Source organism: Camelus bactrianus, chromosome 19 (genome assembly GCF_048773025.1).
Source record: "Camelus bactrianus isolate YW-2024 breed Bactrian camel chromosome 19, ASM4877302v1, whole genome shotgun sequence".
Classification (NCBI taxonomy): Eukaryota; Metazoa; Chordata; class Mammalia; order Artiodactyla; family Camelidae; genus Camelus; species Camelus bactrianus.
The window spans coordinates 33380875-33400789 of record NC_133557.1 but is presented as its reverse complement, the minus strand read 5'-3'; the positions used below and the strand labels follow the sequence as shown (position 1 = coordinate 33400789).

Genomic DNA, 19915 nt, shown 5'->3' with positions numbered 1-19915 from the left:
CCGCGGACCAGACAGGCTGGGGGCTCCGCCCAGCCCGACGCCTTGTACTTGGGCTCCTGCCCTCTCGCAGCCGCTCTCCCCCGGGCGCGAGTCAGCGGCTGTTCGGAGGCAGCGGGTCCGCGTCCAGGTCCAGGGTGAGCAGTTCCGGGGTGTCCCTGGCGGGCTCGAGGTCTCTGACCCGAGGGGCGGGGAGGTGGCCTTGGGTGCTCTCCGTGCGGTGCCCGGGGCGCGGGAGGGGGAGAGGCAGGGGGCCGCGCCCCGGGGGCTGCGGGGATGGGGGGGGGGCGCGGGGATGCAGAGGATGCAGTGGGGCGCGGGGCTGGGGGGACGAGTGGGACGGGGATGCGAGGGCTGGCGGAGCTCTGGGGCGCAGGAAAGTTGCTGGTGGGGAGCGCCGAGGGCGGAGCAGCGCGGTGAGGGGCGGGCGTGCAGGCACCAGGGTGCGGGTGTGGGGTCGGGATGCCGGGGAGACCCGGGGGCGTCAGCGCGAGCAGGGCCGGTGGGACCCGACGGGGCAGCAGCTTCCTCATCCGTGTAGCATCTCGGCCCGAGTCCCAACCTGCAGAATAAGAATCTGCATTTTCGTAAGATCTCTCCCTGTGGTTCCTTATACCCTTAGGTCCAGTGACTTCGCACAGTAAGAATTTCTTTCTTTCATGACGGGAAGTGTTCATGGTCACGGGGTGTGCATTCGTTTCCTCTTGCTGTGTAACAGATGGTCGCGACGCCAGTGGCTGAAGTCTGTGGAAACGCGCTCTTTGAGCGTTTTGGTGGATGGGACGGCCGGCGCCGGTTGGCTGAGTCCTGACCCATCTCATGTCCCCGGCTGGGCTGAAGGCATGGGCTGGGCTCCATTAGCTGCTGTAAGGGTCCACCTCCTCGCAGTTATGGGACTGGGGGGGAGGGGCTGTTTCTTGCTGGCTGTTGGCTGGGGCGTCCCCGCGGGGGTCTTAGCCGCGGGTTTAGGTCTGCAGAGCCAGCAGAAGACTCTCGTGTCCTAGGGCAGAGACTCACAGGCTGCAGCTTCAGCAGGGGAGACGCTGCCCGCGCCCCAGGGGACACACGCGCACCGGCTGCACCAGGGAGGCTGGGGTCTGGGCGCCATGCTGCGGTTCCGCGGGCTCCGCCCTCCCTCCCTTGGACCTTGTTCTCTGGGTTGGGCATCTCTCCTCCACCCACAGTCCCCGATTTCCCTTCTGTCCTTTCCTTCTCTCCTTTTTAAGGTGTTAAAATCAGAATCCATATAGCGTTTGACGCTACTGCAATTGGACAGACATCTTTAAGTTTGTTACAGTCTCTTTCATCATCTTGCCATTTATTTGTTAATAACCTTTTTTGGGGGGAGGGTTGTTTTTTGGTTTATTTTGGTGGGCTGTTTTTGAGTTTTTCTTTTTCGGTCTTGTTATTCTCCTCCTAGTCACATCTTTCAACACTTAACGTGTCCTTCTGTCTTCTGAATTTCTGAACGACAGTTAGTTCTTGCCACTAGAGTTTTGATCAAATTCAGGTTTAAGAGTTTCTTTTTCTTTTTTTTCCCCTTTGGCTGGAGTATTTCCACACTGGGGTAGTTCTATATGGAAGCAGCTCTTTGCCCCTAATTTTGTTGTGTTAACAGCTTATCATACCAAGATCTGTTAATTTATTAGAAGTTATAAACTGGTGATATTCTAATAGCATTTTTGTTTCTGTTTATTATATTAGCTGGATCACCTCCAGCTAAAAGAAATGAAACTTTCCCATTTTTGAACCTCCCAATGAGGCTAATTAAGTTATTTTTCTATTGTCAGAGTTTGTCATAATTTAGAGTGTTTCATGACTTTCATTTTGGTTTCTATGTTGAATCAGAAATGGAAAACCAGTAGAGAGCAGTTATGAAGTTCTTGTTAGTGCACGTTGTAGGACCAGTCAACATCTTTGGGAAGCGTGTTTCCGCGTCTTTGCTGTTTGGAGGTCTCCAAGTTCAGAGCATCGCGTGCCTCTCATTCCTCTCTGTGGCTTCCTTTAACCCTTCTGGATCCTGCAGGGTCTCCCTGCGTCTTTATTGTCCTCATCGTTGATCTTTTTCCTTCAATTTTCTGGACTGTGCTTTAAATAAAATGGTCATTTAACTTAAGTGTTTGGTGCAATTTCCAACTTCCGCAATGTCTAGGAATACTGTCTTTTTTCCCTCTCAGTGAATTGAACGACTGTTTGGGTACAGAATTCTAAGTCCAAAATATTTTCCTCTCAAGCCTCTGAAAGTATTATTTTCCTTTATAAAAACCTCCAGCACTGCTGCTCACTTTAATGAGTTCTAGCTGTGTGCCAGGTACTGTTTCCATCGATTTGTATACTTTCAGTAGCTGGAGAAGACAGCCAGAGTGGAGTAATATTATTGTCCATCCCGATGTTACAGATGCATCAGGCAAGATGCAGGGACAGTAAGTAACCTGCCTCTGCTGTCCTGGATTTCTGAACGAGGGTCAGAGTGGCCACCTGTCGCTCCCGTCTGCCTCTGCCTCACACCTCCTCATGGGACTCTGTCTTTCTCTGTGTCTTGGAGTCCTCCGGTTTCAGCAAGCTGTGTCTGCCCGTGCTTTCCTCTTCTGTCATTGTTTGTGCTCAGTACTTGGAAAAACTTTTCAATCTAAAAATGCATACTTTTCTTTAACTCTGGTCTAGTACCATTATCTCACTGAAACTGGTAGATCTATGATGACCTTTATCCCCACCCCATTTTGGAGTCGTACTTCTCTCCTGATGGAGTTACTCTGAAGTGGATTTAGAACTTCTTGGTCTAGCCTCTGTATGTTAGTAATTTTTCTGTTTTCCATCTCTTTGTTTCTGTCTTCTCTAAGAAATTTTCTGAATTTTGACTCCTAGATAACTAACTTGAAATTTCAGCATGTCCATTCCGTTGACCTGCACATAATTTTTTTTCTGAAAATATACCTAACATTTTTATGAGCATTTACTTCTTGTTATTTTTTTTAAATAGTAACAGCACCTGATCTTATCTTACTAGCTAATGTCATTGTGATTACTGAGAACTCTAATTAGAGCTTTTTAAAGGACTGTTCTGTCCTGGAATCATGTTTCTTCATCTGGCTTCTTATTTTTTGTTCTCTCCCCCTCAAATGTCTAGTGATTCTAATTTTTTATATATATTCATTCATGGTTATTATTCAAAGTAGCTGGTTTTATTTTCTTTTGCGTGCCTCTCCCTTAAATAAGAGAGAACTGGGTACAATGACTGTAGATTCTACGCAGTGGTGTGAGTGTTAGGGTCAAGTTTAGTATCGGAAGTGTCCCGTAGGCCATGTGGAGTCCCTTACCTGTCAGATGAAGGCGGGCTTTACTCTGTGACCACGGCTGCTGTTAAAAAGTTGCACAGTGTCCAACGTGCACGCACATCTCATTGGTGATTGTTGACTTTTTTATTTAAAAAATTTTATTACTTGTTATTTTTTTATTGAAGTCTGTACAATGTGTTGATTTCTGATGTGCAGAACAATGTCCCAGTCATGCCGATACCATTTCTCTCAGTTGTATGTGCATTCTATTTTCAAACGAAGTTGTTAGGACTTATTAATTGTTTGGAGCTAACTACTAAATAAATAAACTATTAGGTATTTATTTTGTCCTGGGGTGTGATGAAAAAATTCCCGAGATGTTAAGGGCCACGTGAACACCTGGGAGGCTGTGAATCAACCCAGCGCATCTTGTGGAATCTGATATTCTCTCTTCTGATGCTGCGTATCTCTGTCCAGGCCAGGTCGTCGACACCAAGGGCCTCACTTAGCGTGACCCTGACACTCTCTCACATTCAGGTCTGGCCCAGCCTTATGTTTGACTGCTGCACCTGCACAGTTGGCTACGTGCACGACATACCCTACAATAAGTCTCCAAGGCAGGCCCAGCCTACCTACCCACAAGTGAACTCAGGATCAGTCCCTAGAGCTTGCCTTTTCCCAAGGTTTCCGTCCGTCCTGTTGCATCAGGTAGAACCCTGAGCCTCCTCTTCTCCATCCATATCTGATCCTTGACCAGATCACATCACACTCACCTTCGGAATATTTAAGATGAACGTGTGCCTCCAGCTACCATCCAGCTGGGCTACATCCAACTCTCCCATCATTCAAAGGGGCTTCCCCTCTGCCTTACCAACTGAAACTTTGCTTTGTTCTTGGTGCTGTGGCCAGAGTAGTCTTTCAAAATGCAAAGCCAGTCATGTGACTGCCTGCTTAGAAACATAGATGGATTTTAGGATGAAGAATACGTGACCGGCCTGTGATGTGCACACCCCTCACCATGGCCCTCCCCTCTCACTGTCTCACTCCAGGACCCAAGTTGCCCACACACCCTCGTGCCCTGAGGCTTTTGCACACGGGGTTCTGGTGTTCCCTCTGCCTGGGATGCCACCCCCACCCCACCCCTTTGCTTAATTAATTCTCAGCTCCTCCTTCAGAAGCCCAGGTATGTCTTCTTCAGGGAAGATTCCTCTGACCTCTTTGACTTTGTCCCATTTACAATTTTCCACCATTCATATGATTATCTGGTTGGTACTTGTCTTTTCTGAAGGTCTTTAAGTTTCATGGAAACTGACAGCATTTTGACTTTCATTCATTCTTGTATTCCTGGTGCCTAATGTTTTGTTTAACGCCTGAAGTCATTAAATACAATTTGTTGATGGAATAATGAATTTCTAATTTTTCTTTTCTTTGTAGGTCTGCCATTTTCATTAGTCACTGGAGGTGCCACAGTAAAGGATATTTGCTATATTTAATATTTTCCAGTTCATATTATGGAGACACAGGGAGCAGCAAGAATGGGTAATTTTCCATTTAAGATATTCATAAGTTGTAAAACGATGATTCTGTAAGCTACACAGATTTAATAGGATTCAAATAACTCATTACTGCTGTTTCTTTCTCAAATACTTTGTAAATGATAGCTCTTTAAAAAAAGAATTGGTTGAAAATAATCCATTCTCTTAACATTTTTCCCTTAGGTTCACAAAAATACATGATGTTTTTAAAGGAAATGTCCCAGTTAATTTTGACTGAAATGCCGAAAGCTAAGTGAGTGTTATAGTAATAAATCAAGAGAGGTGAACATCTTATTTCCTGTGTATCTGTTTGGCCTTAAAGTGATACCTATCTGTCTGTCTGTCAATCATTTATCTCAGTGTATATGTTAGACTACTGTGTGTATATATATATATGACTGTTTAACACAGAACTTTTACAGCCGTTTGATGGGCAGTGGACATAGTTTCTCCTGCTGTTTGCCCACAGCTGTCAGTTTTATAAAGGGATGAGACTAATTAAGCGGGAGGTCTGTATTCGGAGAGAGATGTTTAAATCCTTGAGTCCAGTCCACGCCCTGCCACATGGCCTTTGAGAATTTGCTCTCCCCTCCAGCCTCAGTTTCCTTCCCTGTAGAATGGGAATGATTCTGCTTCTTCCCAGGAAGGACGCTTACGTGGGTGGATGTCTCTGGAAAGTCTGAGCATAGAGCCCGATAGAAAATTCTTAGCAAATCAAGCTATTGGTGATAAAGATGAGAAGATAATAAGAGAATATTATCATATCATCACGTCACCCTCTGGGCCTGATGGAGTCTACATGTAATTTTTGTTTCAACTGTTTTCATTTTAGTTATGACAGTTTGTTCAATGACTTTGTTGAGTCAGAATTTTTCCTGATTGATGGAGATGCATTGCTGATCACATGCTTCCTTGCACAGTCATTCGAGCCGGGACAGAATCTCCACTTCTTCTACCTGGTTGAGCGGTACCTTGTGGATCTTATCAGTAAAGGGGGACAGTTTGCCATCGTTTTCTTCAAGGTAACGTGACACTTGAGTTGTTTTCTGTGATTTGAGAACTAAAACTGCTTATTATTTTGTAAGTAGTTTTTTCTTATTTCCAAGTGAAATATGTCTAAAAAATTCAGAAAATTTAAAGAGAAGAATAGACAAAAAAGTCCTCATGATCCAGGATCCAGAAGTTACTGCATTTACTTTTATTTTTTATTTGCATTGATGGGACTTTCCTGTGAGGATGTGCTGGTCCCTGGAGGAGGTGAGAAATCTCTGCAGTGGCCAAGCTGGTCTCTGGGCTCTAATCTTCCAGCTCCAGGTAGAACAACCTCTGTCTTCAAAACTCAGCTATCAGTTTATCTGAGCCCAGCAGGTGGTCAGACTCAGCAGTGGTGCTTCGTTGCTATTGGCTCTGTAGTAAATGCCTCCCAGGGAAGAGATTGATTGTGCATATAATTAATACAATGTTAACAATTTCGAATACATACATATGTTGTATTATGTATGTATAATACTACCTCCTCCCCCTAAAGGTAACCACTGTGTTATTCTTGAGGATTTTGGTGTGTTTTGTGGTCCACAAAATGTTAGGTTTTTGAACATTGCTGACTGCTTGCGGGCAGTGTTTTGAATAAAGAGCAAGGGCTGGCCTGTTGCCTGCGGCTCAGTTGATGGGCACTAAGCATGTCTGTTGATAAAACTTGTGCTGTTTCACAATCTCCCGCCCCCCCCGTGGTCCTCCTTAACTTACATCCACCATTTGCCCTTAAGTATTTTCCTCCCCTTTTTCTTTCTGAAGTGAGCTTGGAGAGGAAGAGGATTAGGGCGGGAAGGGAAAGTGTGATACCCACTCCACAGAATTAAAGAGGACACGTGGATCTAGACCCCAATCACGATGCGTGGTGTCTGCGACCTGACTGTCGAGGTTCAAGGGTCTGTTTCTTGTGACTATAAAACAACAGAACTGGTGGAACCTAGTCCTTTACTGACTTTGACGGTGCGTGCTAACCTACAAAACTGGTGGACTTCTAAGTGCTAATTTCACAATTATGTCCTTCCCACCCCTCCCCCCACCCCCACAGGATGCTGAGTACGCATATTTCAACTTCCCCGAACTTCTCCCTCTGAGGAGGGCTTTAATTCTCCACCTAGAGCACAATACCACCGTCGACGTTCGAACAACCTTTTCTGGGTGCTTGTCGCAGGAGTGGCAGACTTTCCTGGAGGACAGTTACCCGTATTTCCTGATAGTGGCGGATGAAGGCCTGAACCACCTCCAGACACACCTCTTCAACTTCTTAATCATTCAGTCTTGGGCGATGAAGGTCAATGCTGTGCTCTCCTCGGGCCAGGTGTCCGACTTCCTACGACTTTATGCGTATTTCATGCCAAGCAAGCACAAGAACCAGATGTTTTTCCAGAAGGTAATTTGCGTCTCAAAGACAGGCTTCTGGAATGTCACAGAATTTTCCAAATTACTTGACTCAGTTTTATTTCTGCCTCTCCTATGGGAATTATCACCAGTCTCACAGAGAGGTATAGAGAAGTAATAATAATGATGATTGTAACCCTAAATGCAGCCCTTTACTGGGCACGTGCGGCCATGACAGGAGTTAGTGTGTGGTCCTTCCAGAGAGCCATTTTATTTACCGTTTGCAGCAGCCCCGTGAGGGAGGGTCAGGGTCACAGGTAAGTAGTCTGCTCACTGTCAACACACAGTGGGTCTGAGGAGAGGCCTCTGACCCCCCTGCCTGCATATGCTCCCCTGTGGTGTGGGGTGCTGGAGCCACAGATGAGTGAAATGATGGTTAACACAACAGCTTTTCATGAGACAACCATGGAGAGAGTTGAGGAGGAAGGAAAAGAAGTGAAATATGTTTATTTAATAATAAATCATTAATAGAGCTTTCAAAGTATTGAGAATTTTAATTCCGTGATCTTACTATTTTGCTATATCAGTATAATTAGTAATTACTGTACTGAACTTTTGGGAGTCAAAAATGCTCACCAGTTTTATAAATAAATCTGGTTTCTGTTTAATTTTCGCTGCTTAGAACAAATTTAGAATGTGAGGATGACTCTATTTCATCAAAATGATTTTTGAGTTAGTTAACACTTTTCACTTTTTGAGTTTAGGGTCACACCCCTCATGATATTGGGGACATCTGGATGGTTGTAATGAAGTATAAGATAGAACTCCAATCTTTAAACCATCTCCAACTCGAGGTGCCCTCTGTGAGCAGAAACAGCCCTGGGACTTGTTTCTGTATTGAGAGGAGGTCCTGTAATCCACTCACCCTTTTTTACTCTGTGAGACCGTTTTTTGAATTTGAGTTTGAAATGTCCCTACGAATTTCTTTCCCAATCTATCCTTCAGGAAAACTTTTTTTTTTTTTTTTTAATGGAGGGTTTTATTTCTGGTAAAATAATTTATTTCCTAACTTACTGAACTCTCACCCTAGAGAGGATCTTTCACTTTCATTCTGAGGACCATGTAAAATGCTGAAGAAGATACAGCGTATGTTGATAATGGTAGTTACTGGGGAGGGGGGAGTGTTAACGCTTTTCTCTGTGTGTATGTTTGAAATTTTTCCTAATAAGACACAGTGCATTACATGGGTACAATGTTTCTTTTTGAGATGTTGAAAGCGTTCTAAAATTACATTGTGTTGATGATTGCACAACTCTGTAAATTTACCAAAAGTCATTGATTTGTACCCTTAAAGTGAGCAAATTTTGTGTCATGTTAATTATACCTTCATAAAGCTGTTAAAAAAGTAAAATGGACCAAATTCGCAGACAAAAATTGATTTGGCAAAGACAAAATAGTGCTGTTTGGCAGACTTGAAAAGCACTGTTGATGATATATAATTACTTTAGTGTATTTTTTAATTTAGAAATATATTGTAACAATTATATCTTTAATATATGATTGTCTATAGTTGGAAAGTAATGTGATACTTTATTTATGACAATTTATGTGACTTGCCTATCTTTTACAGAATAAGAATAACATTGAAAATGCTTATAAAACCCTGATTAAGAAATTGGAAGAATGTCGAGTTTTAGCATTGGGACATCTTTTTGGAAATTTTAAATGGGAAAATATGATGGAAGAGGTACTGAAACTTTAAAAAAAAACTCTTGACTTGAACTGTTTAATGACAAAAAAAGATGCAAAAGTAGTACAGGGTCCCCACGTGTCCCTCCCCCAGCTTCCCTGCATTTTAGCACCTGGTGTGACCACGTGCACCTGTCCAGCCAGGGTGTTAGTGTCAGTGTAACAATATTAACTAAGCTCAGACATTATTTGTATTTCACTTACATTTGCACTGATGTCCTTTTTACAGACAAAAGGAACTAAACTGAGAAACATATTAGCAACAGATTTTAATAGACCACTTTTTCTGATTATCAAAAAGTTCCTCACAAATTTTGTTTTTTACTGGGTGCTACTATTTCTCTAATGCCTGGCATTTAAATTGTTTGAAAATTGGCTCTAACAAAGAACTCCACAGTTACGAATATATGTACGTATATGCGTAACTGGGACATTGTGCTGTACGCCAGAAATTGACACATTGTAACTGACTGTACTTCAATAAGAAAAAAAAAGAACTCTGTGATGAACATCTTGATGCCTAAATCTTGGTACATATTTTGTGGTATTTACCTAACCTAGATACCTAGAACTTGAGTAGTCAATTAAAAGTATCAACATATTTAATGATAATCTTATGTTTTACTAAATAGCTTTGCAGTAACTCTGTACCTATTTATATTCTTATCAATAAAGTAAAAGAGAAATGACATGTCATATGATTTCCAGTGCTATTATCATTAAGATATACTTTGCAAACTTGGAAGTAAAAAATATGCTAATTGTTCATTTTGTTACTTAAGAGGTTAACACTTTTATTTTTATTTGTATTTCTTTGGTGAATTATCTGCTCATCTCTTACTAAAGGCTTAGTTGTTTTCTTATTGATTTATAGGAGCTTCCTACGTATTGAAGTTTTTAATAATTTCACTGAAATACTTTTTATTTTCTCATGGTAAGTTTTATTGTTTTAGATAGGAATAGTTATAGTTTCGTGTCATCAAATGTGTTCTTTGTATTTCTTCCAGTGAGATCACTTATGATTGAAACTGTTTTCCTGAACATCCTGGTATTTTACAATTTCCTTCTGTGACAGGCACGTGAAATGATTTCTCTGCTTAAGGAGCTGTGGCCGGAAGGGTCTGACATTCGACGAGTTCTTTGTGTCACTTCATGCTCGTTGTTCTTGAGTTTGTACCACAGCGTCTTAGAGAATAGGTCGCAGACTCCCGCTGCTCAGAAAACTAACACCCAACAGGTGCGATCATTATTTTACTGTGAAATACAACACCATGGTTCTCCATGTTTGAAATTTTATTGATTTTCATTTCCCCAATTCGTTTGATTGACTTTATTTCTCTAATTTATACGAACTTCCAAACAAGGGGTGGGGGAGGCGATAGAATTTGTTTCTAAGACTCATCGATGGTGCCGTTACACGATTTGGTGTTTTACTCTGCACGTTTCCCTTAGTCCACGTCTAGTCAAATCTGTCCAGTCCTCCCCGGAAGAAAGGAGCTGGCACTGGTGAGAGCTGGCCACCGTCCGAGGTTCGGGTCTCCTCACACCCCTTCTGCCCTTAAATCCTCACAGTAGCATTTTTAGGGGGCGCTGTCATTCTTATTTCCCGGATGGGCACGCTGAGGTTCAGCGGGTCCGGGGAGCAGTCCTCAATCCCAACTGTTAAATGCGGTGTGGCGTGAACCCAGGGCTGTCTCGTCCCGGTTCCGCTGGTCCTGGAAGCGGCAATCCTGCCTCCCGTCCTCGCCGGGGAGACACGGAAGGGCCGAGCCTTCCCCGGCTGAGAGGCCGCCGCGGCTTCGCTGTCCCGCTGAGCAGCCGTCCCTGCGCTGCGCACACGCGCTCACACACGGGTCCCCCTGCTGCCGTGGAAGATTCTCACTAAGGAAAAACGAAGTTTTGTCTCTTTCTTCCGCAGTTTCAGAAATGAGCGGGGCTCACCGTGCTTCTCTTGCGTCCTTTGTGTGAGTCGTGTCCTGGTGGCGCGTCCCCACGGGGCTAGGCGGGTCATCTTAGGTACCACCCAAGTGACCTACACCCAGTGTCTCTGGAGCGGCTCATCCTTAGGCCCGTCTCGCTCCGGGGAGGCGCTGCACCCTCTGCGTCTGGGGCCCCGAAACCCGCGGGCACGGGAGGTGGCCAGGTTACATGCGCCCCCGCCTTTCCTGCTCCCGCCGGGGACGCCTTCCCAGCCGCGCCGCGTTCAGCGCCAGCTGTACACACGAGGCCGGGGGAGAGGACAGCCTCGGGGAGGGCTCCTGAGCCCGGGCCGCTCGGCAGCCGCGCGTCACCAAGACAGCCCGCCCCTGGGACGTGGGGAGACCGGCCTGCTCAGAACCGGGGCGTCAGTGCGTGACGGCAGCCCGCACGCGGGGAGCAGCTCGAGGGCTGCCCAGGCGTCGCGCAGCGTCACGCAGGGTCACGCAGCGTCCTGCCGCGTCCTTCAGCCTCACGCAGGGTCACGCAGCCTCTCACAGCCTCACGCAGCCCCACGCAGCGTCGCGCGGCATTGCGCGGCCGCCGGTCCCTGACGCGCTCTGTGGCTCGTGCAGGGGGAGCGCCGCGGCCCGGCCCTGAGGGAGGCGGAGGACCTGTGCAGGCTGCGCTGTCTCGCTGCGGTTTTCCTGCTCCGCGCGCCTCTTCCCCAGAGAGCCCGCACCAGAGTCGTGGCTTCCCGCTGGACCGAGGAAATTCAGACCGCCTTACAGATGGTGAGTGGACGCTCGGCCAGGGGGCCTTGTCTCTGGTGTGTGGGAGCCACGTCAGCGCGGGCGCCTGAAAGGGTCAGTGGCCTGGTCAGTCCCTTCCGAACTCCAGCAGCTGTGTTTGCGGTAGGACCGGCCGCGCGCCGTCTCCAGCCTGAGGGGACCATCTCTCCACTCCGCTTGCGTCAGGGCCGGGGTCGGGTCAGGCCCAGGGTCAGGGTTGGAGCCGGGGCCGGGGCCGGGGCCGGGGTCAGGGCCGGGGCTGGGGCGAGGGCCAGGGTCAGGGTCAGGGTCAGGGTTGGGGCGGGGGCCGGGTCAGGACTGGGGGCCAGGGCCAGGGCTCCTGGCCCTGTCCTCTGCTCTGCGCAGCCCGCCTGTCTGCGGGGGCGTCTGCTTCTTGCTTCTTCTTCAGCCTGAGCCCCACCCGTGGCCTTTCCCTCATCTCCTGTCCCTGGAGTGTGCGTCTCTGAATAAATCTTCACTCAAAAAAAAAAAAAAAAAAAAAAAAAAAAAAAAAGAAAGAAAGAAAGAAAAAGAAAAATCAGGGTTTTGTGATGTCAACTGGGAGAGAACAGTGACCGTTGTGTTCTGCTCTTGAGAGCCGTTGAGGAAAGCAGTCTGATTGTTTATTATTTTCGTCCAGTATTGAGGATATTTAGAGAAAATATGTTGACTTGAAAAAAATAGCGAAAGAAAACCTTACCCAGGAGCCCACGCAAATCAGTGCTGGTCACCATTGATGTTTCAGTTTATTCTTTTTGGTGTAAATGCGTAGGTTTTTCTCTGTTATGTGTAATTGTTTCTAACATTGGGACTATACATAGTTATAGGTAAAGATATATATAATGTATAGTCTATACTTTTTTTCTTTCCACGTGTTTTCCCAGTTTCTCCCTCACTCCACTCATTCTGTGGTGGCTATTGGCTGTTTTCGATGGACACAGCGCGGTCTGGGAAGTGAAGAGGGCGTTTGCTGTGTTATAGGTGCTGCTGCTCCCGGGTTCTTCGTGTGTGAGTCTTTCCCTTTGATCTGGGGACTCCATGCCCAGAAATGGGATTAGCAGACCTTTTTTACGGATCTTGACACTTAGAATCCAAGTGCTCAGGGAGAGTACTTTAGAACCAGTCAGTTAGGAAGCCAGTCTACAGGTGTCGACCCACCGCACACGCGCTGCATGAGTCCTAGGGAGGAAACTGAGAACCTAGTTTCCCCACCCCCAGCACTGTCATAGAGCCCTGTTTTGCGGGGGAGACAGATACTGAATTTTTAAAATTTACATTAAGGAGGAACTGCAGGATGCTTTAGTACCTGATAATGAGAAGACTCCACTCAGTCTGAGAAGGATGGCTTCTCCTAAGAAACAAAGAAGTCAGGTAACCCGAGTCTGTTGGTTTGGGCTGGTTTCACTGGTGGTGCCTCAGCGATGTCTGCTGTGGCAGCTCATGGCGTGTGCGGGCAGCACTTCCAGTCCAGGTGTGGAGGGGTGGGCCTGGGTCTGCAGTCATGAGCACTTCCAGGGGACACAGGATCATGTACTTCAAAGCCCACTGGGGAACCCTTTCCTTGGCATTTTCCATCAGGAAGAGGCAGACTGTGGTTCACTAAAGGGATAGAGATCCTGTCTTTAGCACCTATTTAATTCACTTCAGGCATCTTAGTGTAAGTCGTGCCAGGGCAGTACGCTGAGCCTAGGGATACTGTACGTCAGACACTGAAATAATATGATACAGCGTCAACAATGTTGTGCTATAAGTTTTGCTGTAAATTTACTTTCGAGAAATACTTAATTTTTTGCCAACTTTGTGTCGGTTGAATTACATGTACTCAACTACTGAATGGTATGCATATATTAATTGTGGTATTGATTTACAGATGTAAAGGAGTGCTCTGTATGTGTAATTTTCACTTACCTGAGTTTCATAAACAGTTTTTTAATGCACAGTGGGTATTAAATGAAAAGAATAGTACAGAGTCTTTCTAAATGATGGGATGTTCTTGGGGGACCCTGCAGGACATGCTCAGTGGTCTTGGCTGGTAGAAAACATCGTTCTTTAACTAGAGTGGTGTGGATGGCCAGATATGTGGGAAGAGCACTGTTTATTCCGTGCCCGTGTTAAGTGTGTCCTTGACCTCTGTTACCTCATTCAGACAACACTCCTCATATGTCCTCGTTTTATGAATGAAAACCTGGGCTCAGGAAGGCTAAGTGGCCCCTTAGTGGGCAGCTAACAAATGACCAGGTTGAGGTCCTGTTTCATCTTAAGCCTGTGCCCTCCCACGCCCTCTGCTCTCCCCGCATGTTGGGAGCAGCTGATGACCCCTCACCCCTCTTCTGGTCTCCCCCTTCTCTGAGCTTCACTTGGGTAGCACCGGCACCAGGAAGCATAACTTCAGGGAGCCTCGGACATTTTGGCAGTAAAAGGCATATTCTGAGGTCTCTGGAGAAACTGAGGAGCTCAGCAAACTGCAGGAAGGGTTTCATGTTTGCTCCAATCTTGGTACTTGAAGGCCACTTGTGGTGCCTGTCAAATGGAGTGAGTAACGTCGGGGACTTCTGGTGTTCTGTTCTCACACATTATTGCTGACTCAGTGGTGTGATGGGGAAGGATCTGTGGCCTGGGGGTGGGGACAGACCTCACGTGCGTGGTTCCCAAAGTAGGGTCCCCTGACCAACAGTATCAGCATCACCTGGGACCTTGTTAGAAGTGCAGATTCCTGGGTCCACCCAGACCCATGGGATCAATCTCTGTGGATGGTGCCCAGCAATCTGTCATATTTAATAACCTTTCCAGGTGAGGCTTATGCTGCATTTTGAGAATCACTGCTCCGTGGCTCTTAGGAAATCTCCTCAGTTTTTATTTGTAGATAAAACTACAGTTGAGGTGGGAGGTCCCTGCCTTTTTGGTATGTATGATTTAATCAGGAACCACAGGTAGCCGTCCTGAGTTACCTGGTTGGAGTGGAGCTGCCCAGCGCAGTAGCCAGCAGCCATAAGTGGACAGTGGGCACTTGAGATGTGGATAAGTCTAAAAGAGACACCATATTTCAAAAACTTAGTGTGAAAAACACGTAAGCTGTTCTGTTAATATTTTTATATTGATTACACATTGAAATGATAATATTTTGGATATGTTGGGTTGAATGAAATAAGTTAAAATGAATTTCAGCTTGTTTCTTTTATAATGTGACATCCAGAAGATTTGAAATAACATTTACAACTTGCCTGTTTGCCTGTGTTACACTTCTGTTGGGTTACTCTGGATGCAGTGCCACATCGATCGAGATGACAGGAGAGCCTGAGTGTTTTATCAGTAAGGGAGTTTAGTGCAGAGAGCTGGCCTTTTTTTCCCTCTGAACCTAACTCCTCAGACTCTAACACTGACGAAAGGATGACTCCACTCACTCAGAGAAGTTACTGAACTCTTGTCTGCCTTGCTCTGTGCTAAGCATGCTCGGGGAGACATCCTGCCTGTGACTGGTGGGGGGACAGATGCACTTCTGTTAACTCTGTGGCTGCACAATGATGTAGGCTAATGGGAATCTTTGAGTTTGAAGGTTTCAGCATCTTCTAGATCCTTGAATGATCAAATGCTCCTTATTTTTTTTAATGCTCTTTTGACCTGGAAATAAAATGGAAAACATTAAATCCTAAGTAAATATTGTACATTTGAAAGCAGTGTTTCTGTAGTCTTGGATTTGTGGGTTACAGTAGGAGAAAAAAATGTATTAGGCATGAAATACAGATTTCTATGATTCAGAATACAGAACTATGATGAATTCATTTTTTGGTTAGTTTGATTTTATTTTAGCTTTAACCTTGCAAGGTGTAAAGCACTCATCATTAACCAGCCCAGAAGGGCTCACATCAGTAAGAAAAGGAGGAGCCTGGCTACCTTACCCTACGTGTTCAAGACCATGTTAGAGTTTACTGCTAATGTAAAAATTGTCAATAACTTGGTTTTATTTCCAATTTTCAGAAAAACTGGTGTGACTATTTCATCCTAAGTAATATAAATGTTTTTGAATTTTGGAATCTGAATTTAACTCACCTTTCCGACTTAAGTGATGAGCTTTTGTTGAAAAACATAGCATTTTACTATGAAGAAGAAAATGTTCAAGGTACCACCTTAGTATATTATAATAAGTATACTTTTATCCAGAGGTAGACCAAAGGATTTAAAACTTCAAAATCATTTTTCTATACTTCCAACATATAACATAGCAGTCATCGTCTTTCCACTGTTTGTTTATACATGTATATAAGTTTTGCTTAGTTGCAATCAGAGTGAATGTATTTTAAAACATTTTTAACTTAATATTACTCCACAAGTGTTGTTACAAACAATATGTGTTTGGGAAATTGGCATTTCTAGGTAACAGTTGAATTTTCCGTTTAAATACATGCATAACATTTTTTCATAACATTAATGGAATCCTTCTACTACATTAGATATTTAGGGAATTTAAAATTTTTTCCAAAGATAAAGCTGATATATATATATACATGTATTATATGTTATATGTAGTTAATTTTCTTTTCTTTGCCTCATTTTATGAGAATAAATGTTCTGTTTATTAATAGTGAAAGAAAAATAAGACACATTTTAAGAGAAGTATAACTGAGCATTACCGTGAATCAACAGTACTGTGAAGCAACATTACTAATTGAGCAAAACCACTAAGTTTTGGTTCCTACATATTGCTAACACTGGAATGAGTTAGCTACAGATACATTTAGCAATTCTTTACAAACATTCTAACTTTTGAAAACTCATAGTTTTTATTCTGTTTTATTGATTGTAAAGCTATGTGTGACATAACATTTCTTACTACCTTGAAGAATAGTTAGGTGTTCACCATCTGTTATTGTTAGTTAAGATAGTTATAATTTTAATACTTAGTTATCAAATAGGGGAACAAGATAAATTTTAAGGTGTGCAGTCTCACAGGCAACACTAGGGATCATTTTCCTTTAGGTTCAGTTTGGAACTCACTGAAAATGTCACTGTTTGACAAGTATTTTAGAGTTCTATGACTTTAGTCAAAGTAAGTGCATCTGTGTATGTGTGAATGACTTTTAGTACTTACCACTTTTAACTCTTATATAGGTCTACATTTGAATTTGGGAAATGTCATTACGAAGGATTATGAACACCTCTGGGATACTGTATCAAAGTTGGTCCGAAAGTTTGATGTTGGAAAGCCATTTCCTCTGAGAACAACACAACTTCCTTTTCTTAAAAAGGCTCCATCACCGATCAAAGGTAAGAGATTGCTGAATTAATTTGAAAGAAAAGCCTCATCCCTCTGAAAATGTTTTGAAACATTTGAACGTTGTTAACTAAGTGTTGCAGGTACATGTATTTTCCTGGTGCTGTGCATTTTCACAATAAATTACCTATATTGTCATATCCTTGGGGCAATAATACTTTCACTGTAATTTTGAAGTTTTATGTTTTGCTTGTAACTAATATTGCTGTCAATTTTAAAAAAAGCAAGATACATGTGATTTCCATTTCTGTCAGTATGAAAGTGTTAGTAAGTGAAATGCTGGCTAAAAGACACCAAACATCTTTGTATAAAATCGTAACTGAGCTCAAAACAATAGGAGGGAAATCTCAGGAGCCAACAAATGAAGGAAGAGATAGATCTGCAGATCACTCTGAGAATTTCTAATTATAGGTCTGCTCTCCCAGGAATCTGGGTTTTGGTTTACTCTGTTATCAGGGTCAGGACCACGCTAAGCCAGAAAATAACCTTAAAGTGATCAAAGGAATCTGGCACATTCTCCATAGAAGAGCAACACGATAAACCCTGGTTTTACAGGATTCTCTGTGAAATATGAGTGTAAACACAAATTTATAAAACAGCAGAAGAAATAAGTCCCAAGAGAAACAAGAAGTTACAGAAATGGAACTCTTAAGTCCTTCAGGTTTTGTAATTATCCAAAGTAGAATGTACTATATGTGTGTTTAAAAATGTTTAAAGAAATAAAATAGGAAATTTGAAATGTGAGAAAATAACAACACGATACAAAACACTTCATTCACTTTGTAAAGTAGCCAAAGTTGTAGAAATGAAAATACTGTCAGCGGATAGGCTCGAAGCTGACGGGATTTTGCCAAAGAGAGAATTTGTGAACTAGAAGTAGGTCACAAGAATTACACGTACAAATAGAGATGACACAGTGTATGCCTTAAATTTACACAATGTTGTATGTCAGTTATATCCCAATAAAGCTGGAAAACATTTGAAAATAACCAAAACAAGCAAAAAAAATAGATATAAAAATTATAAAATACAAGTTATATCTTCCATGTCTTCATGGAATGAAGCACACTAATATTCGCATTACAGGGGTCCCAGAAAGAGAAGAGAGACAGAAAGGACCTGAGGAAATTTTTGAAGAAATAATAACCGAAAACTTACCCAACTTGGTAGAGGAAACAGTCACCCAAGTCCAAGAATTGCAGAGTTGCACACAGGATCAATCCAAAGAGGAACACACCAAGGCACGTAGTAATCAAATTGACAAAAGGAGAAAATATTAAAATTAAAATGACTAAAATTGAAAGACTGACCATAGCAAGTGTTGGCAAGCTGTGAAGCAGCACTACTGGTGGAGTGCAGAATAACACAATACTAGGCTTCTACCTAATAGAAATGAAAACATTTTGTCCGAAGACTTGTATATAACTGTTTATGGTGGCTTTCTTTGTGATAGACATTATCAACTAGAAAACATGTTTATATAACCATGCAATGGAATATAACAACAATGAAAAGGGATGAATACAGACCTAATAACTACATGAGTGAATTTCTAAATAATAATGCTGAGTGGAAGCAGCCAGAGAATAGATTATTCCATTTATATAAAGTTCTTGAAAATGCAAACTAATCTATAGTTACAGAAATCATATCAGTGATTTATTTCTGGACAGGGTCTAGATGTCAGGGAAGGAGGGAAGAGAGAGATTATAAAGACACACAAGAAACCCTTTGAAGATGTTTATATTTATTTTCTTGTTTGTGGTAAAGGTTTTGTGAATATATACATATGTCAAAACATCAAATTGTACACTTTAGATATGTGACCCTTGTCAGTTTAACCTCAAGCTGTAATTTCAAATAAAAAAGATATAACAAGAAAAAATAAGAGACATGGAAGATAGAATGAAGATGTGTAACTTTTCATTCATTTGGAGATTCAGAAGCAGAGAATGAGCCAAGGTGGGTCAGGCAGTATTTGAAGAGATGATGGCTGGGCAGTTGCCTGGATGATGAAACACAAGAATTTGCATGTCGAGGGCATACGATGGGTCCCAAGTGGGTCAGTTAACAACTGCACATGCACACTGAAAAATACCCATGCTAGACACAATGCAACAGAATCATAGAATGTGAAAAATAAGTATTTTAAAAAAATCAAGAGTTACTTACAAAGGAAAAAATTAGTCTGATAATAGACTTTCCCAGTAATGGTGATAGAAATCAGAACATAATGAAATTATATATAATTTTTAACATGTAATTTAAGAATGAAGGAGTAAAGTGGACATTTTCAAAAGTACAAACATGGATTTATCCATCATCCTGTCACAGCTGAAGATATTTCTGCATCATGAATTTCAGGAAGAATAAAATGACCCCAGAAGGAATGTGAAGGAAAGCTAAGGGGAAGTCAGGATGTAGTTACAAGTATGGTTTTCAGAGGACAGGGGAGGAATATATATCCTCTGCCCTTAGTCAGGATAAGTCCCCTAGACAAAGACTCTTGAGTTCGAGGAGATGGTTGGCCCCGGGAAGGTCAAATAAGGGAGTGTTAGGTAACACCAGGGAGAAAACATAGTCCATGCAGGGCGTTAACGAGTAGGTTTCCATGTAGGCAACTGCAGGTAAGTTATACTAGGAATTTTCAAACGGTGTGCAAATCACTTGGGAGATGTCTTACCCAAAGAGCAAGATAGCCAGGGTATTTACCCTGCAACTTCCATCCAGTCTTTGGGGCATGAAATCCTTAGGACGCTGGCTGTACCCACAGCTGTAAGAGGAAGGTGCCCAGGTAGAGTTGTAGGGCTCATAGGAAGGTATCAGGCAGACACTGGAACAGTGAGCATCAGGGGAGTAATAGGCAGCCTACCTGGAATTAGGAGCCAGATATTAGATAAAAAGGCATTCGTTAGCCAGCTGTCATATATACAGTGTGCATGTGACATGTATGAACACTGTTGTGTGTGTGTATCCATGTTTGTAATATCCAGAAGGATGTAAGGGAAGACACCA

The 19915-nt window shown here is 43.3% G+C and overlaps 1 protein-coding gene across 5 annotated transcripts in view; it reads left to right on the top strand.

The window, feature by feature from the left end:
• Window positions 1-19915, top strand: part of LOC105083195 (putative ATP-dependent RNA helicase DDX60) — a 71394-nt gene continuing 51479 nt past the window's right edge. For 3 of the 5 annotated variants that reach the window (XM_074347725.1, XM_074347723.1, XM_074347727.1), the window contains exons 1-10: window positions 1-134; window positions 4707-4811; window positions 4991-5060; window positions 5640-5829; window positions 6885-7226; window positions 8805-8921; window positions 9999-10160; window positions 11476-11634; window positions 15607-15748; window positions 16738-16893. In XM_074347725.1, the coding sequence (XP_074203826.1) occupies window positions 4784-4811; window positions 4991-5060; window positions 5640-5829; window positions 6885-7226; window positions 8805-8921; window positions 9999-10160; window positions 11476-11634; window positions 15607-15748; window positions 16738-16893 (1366 nt within the window). In that variant the 5' untranslated portion in view covers window positions 1-134; window positions 4707-4783. Of the gene's footprint in view, window positions 135-730; window positions 864-4706; window positions 4812-4990; window positions 5061-5639; window positions 5830-6884; window positions 7227-8804; window positions 8922-9930; window positions 10161-11475; window positions 11635-15606; window positions 15749-16737; window positions 16894-19915 lie in introns of those variants that run through there. The other 2 variants (XM_074347724.1, XM_074347726.1) reach the window with 2 other exon arrangements.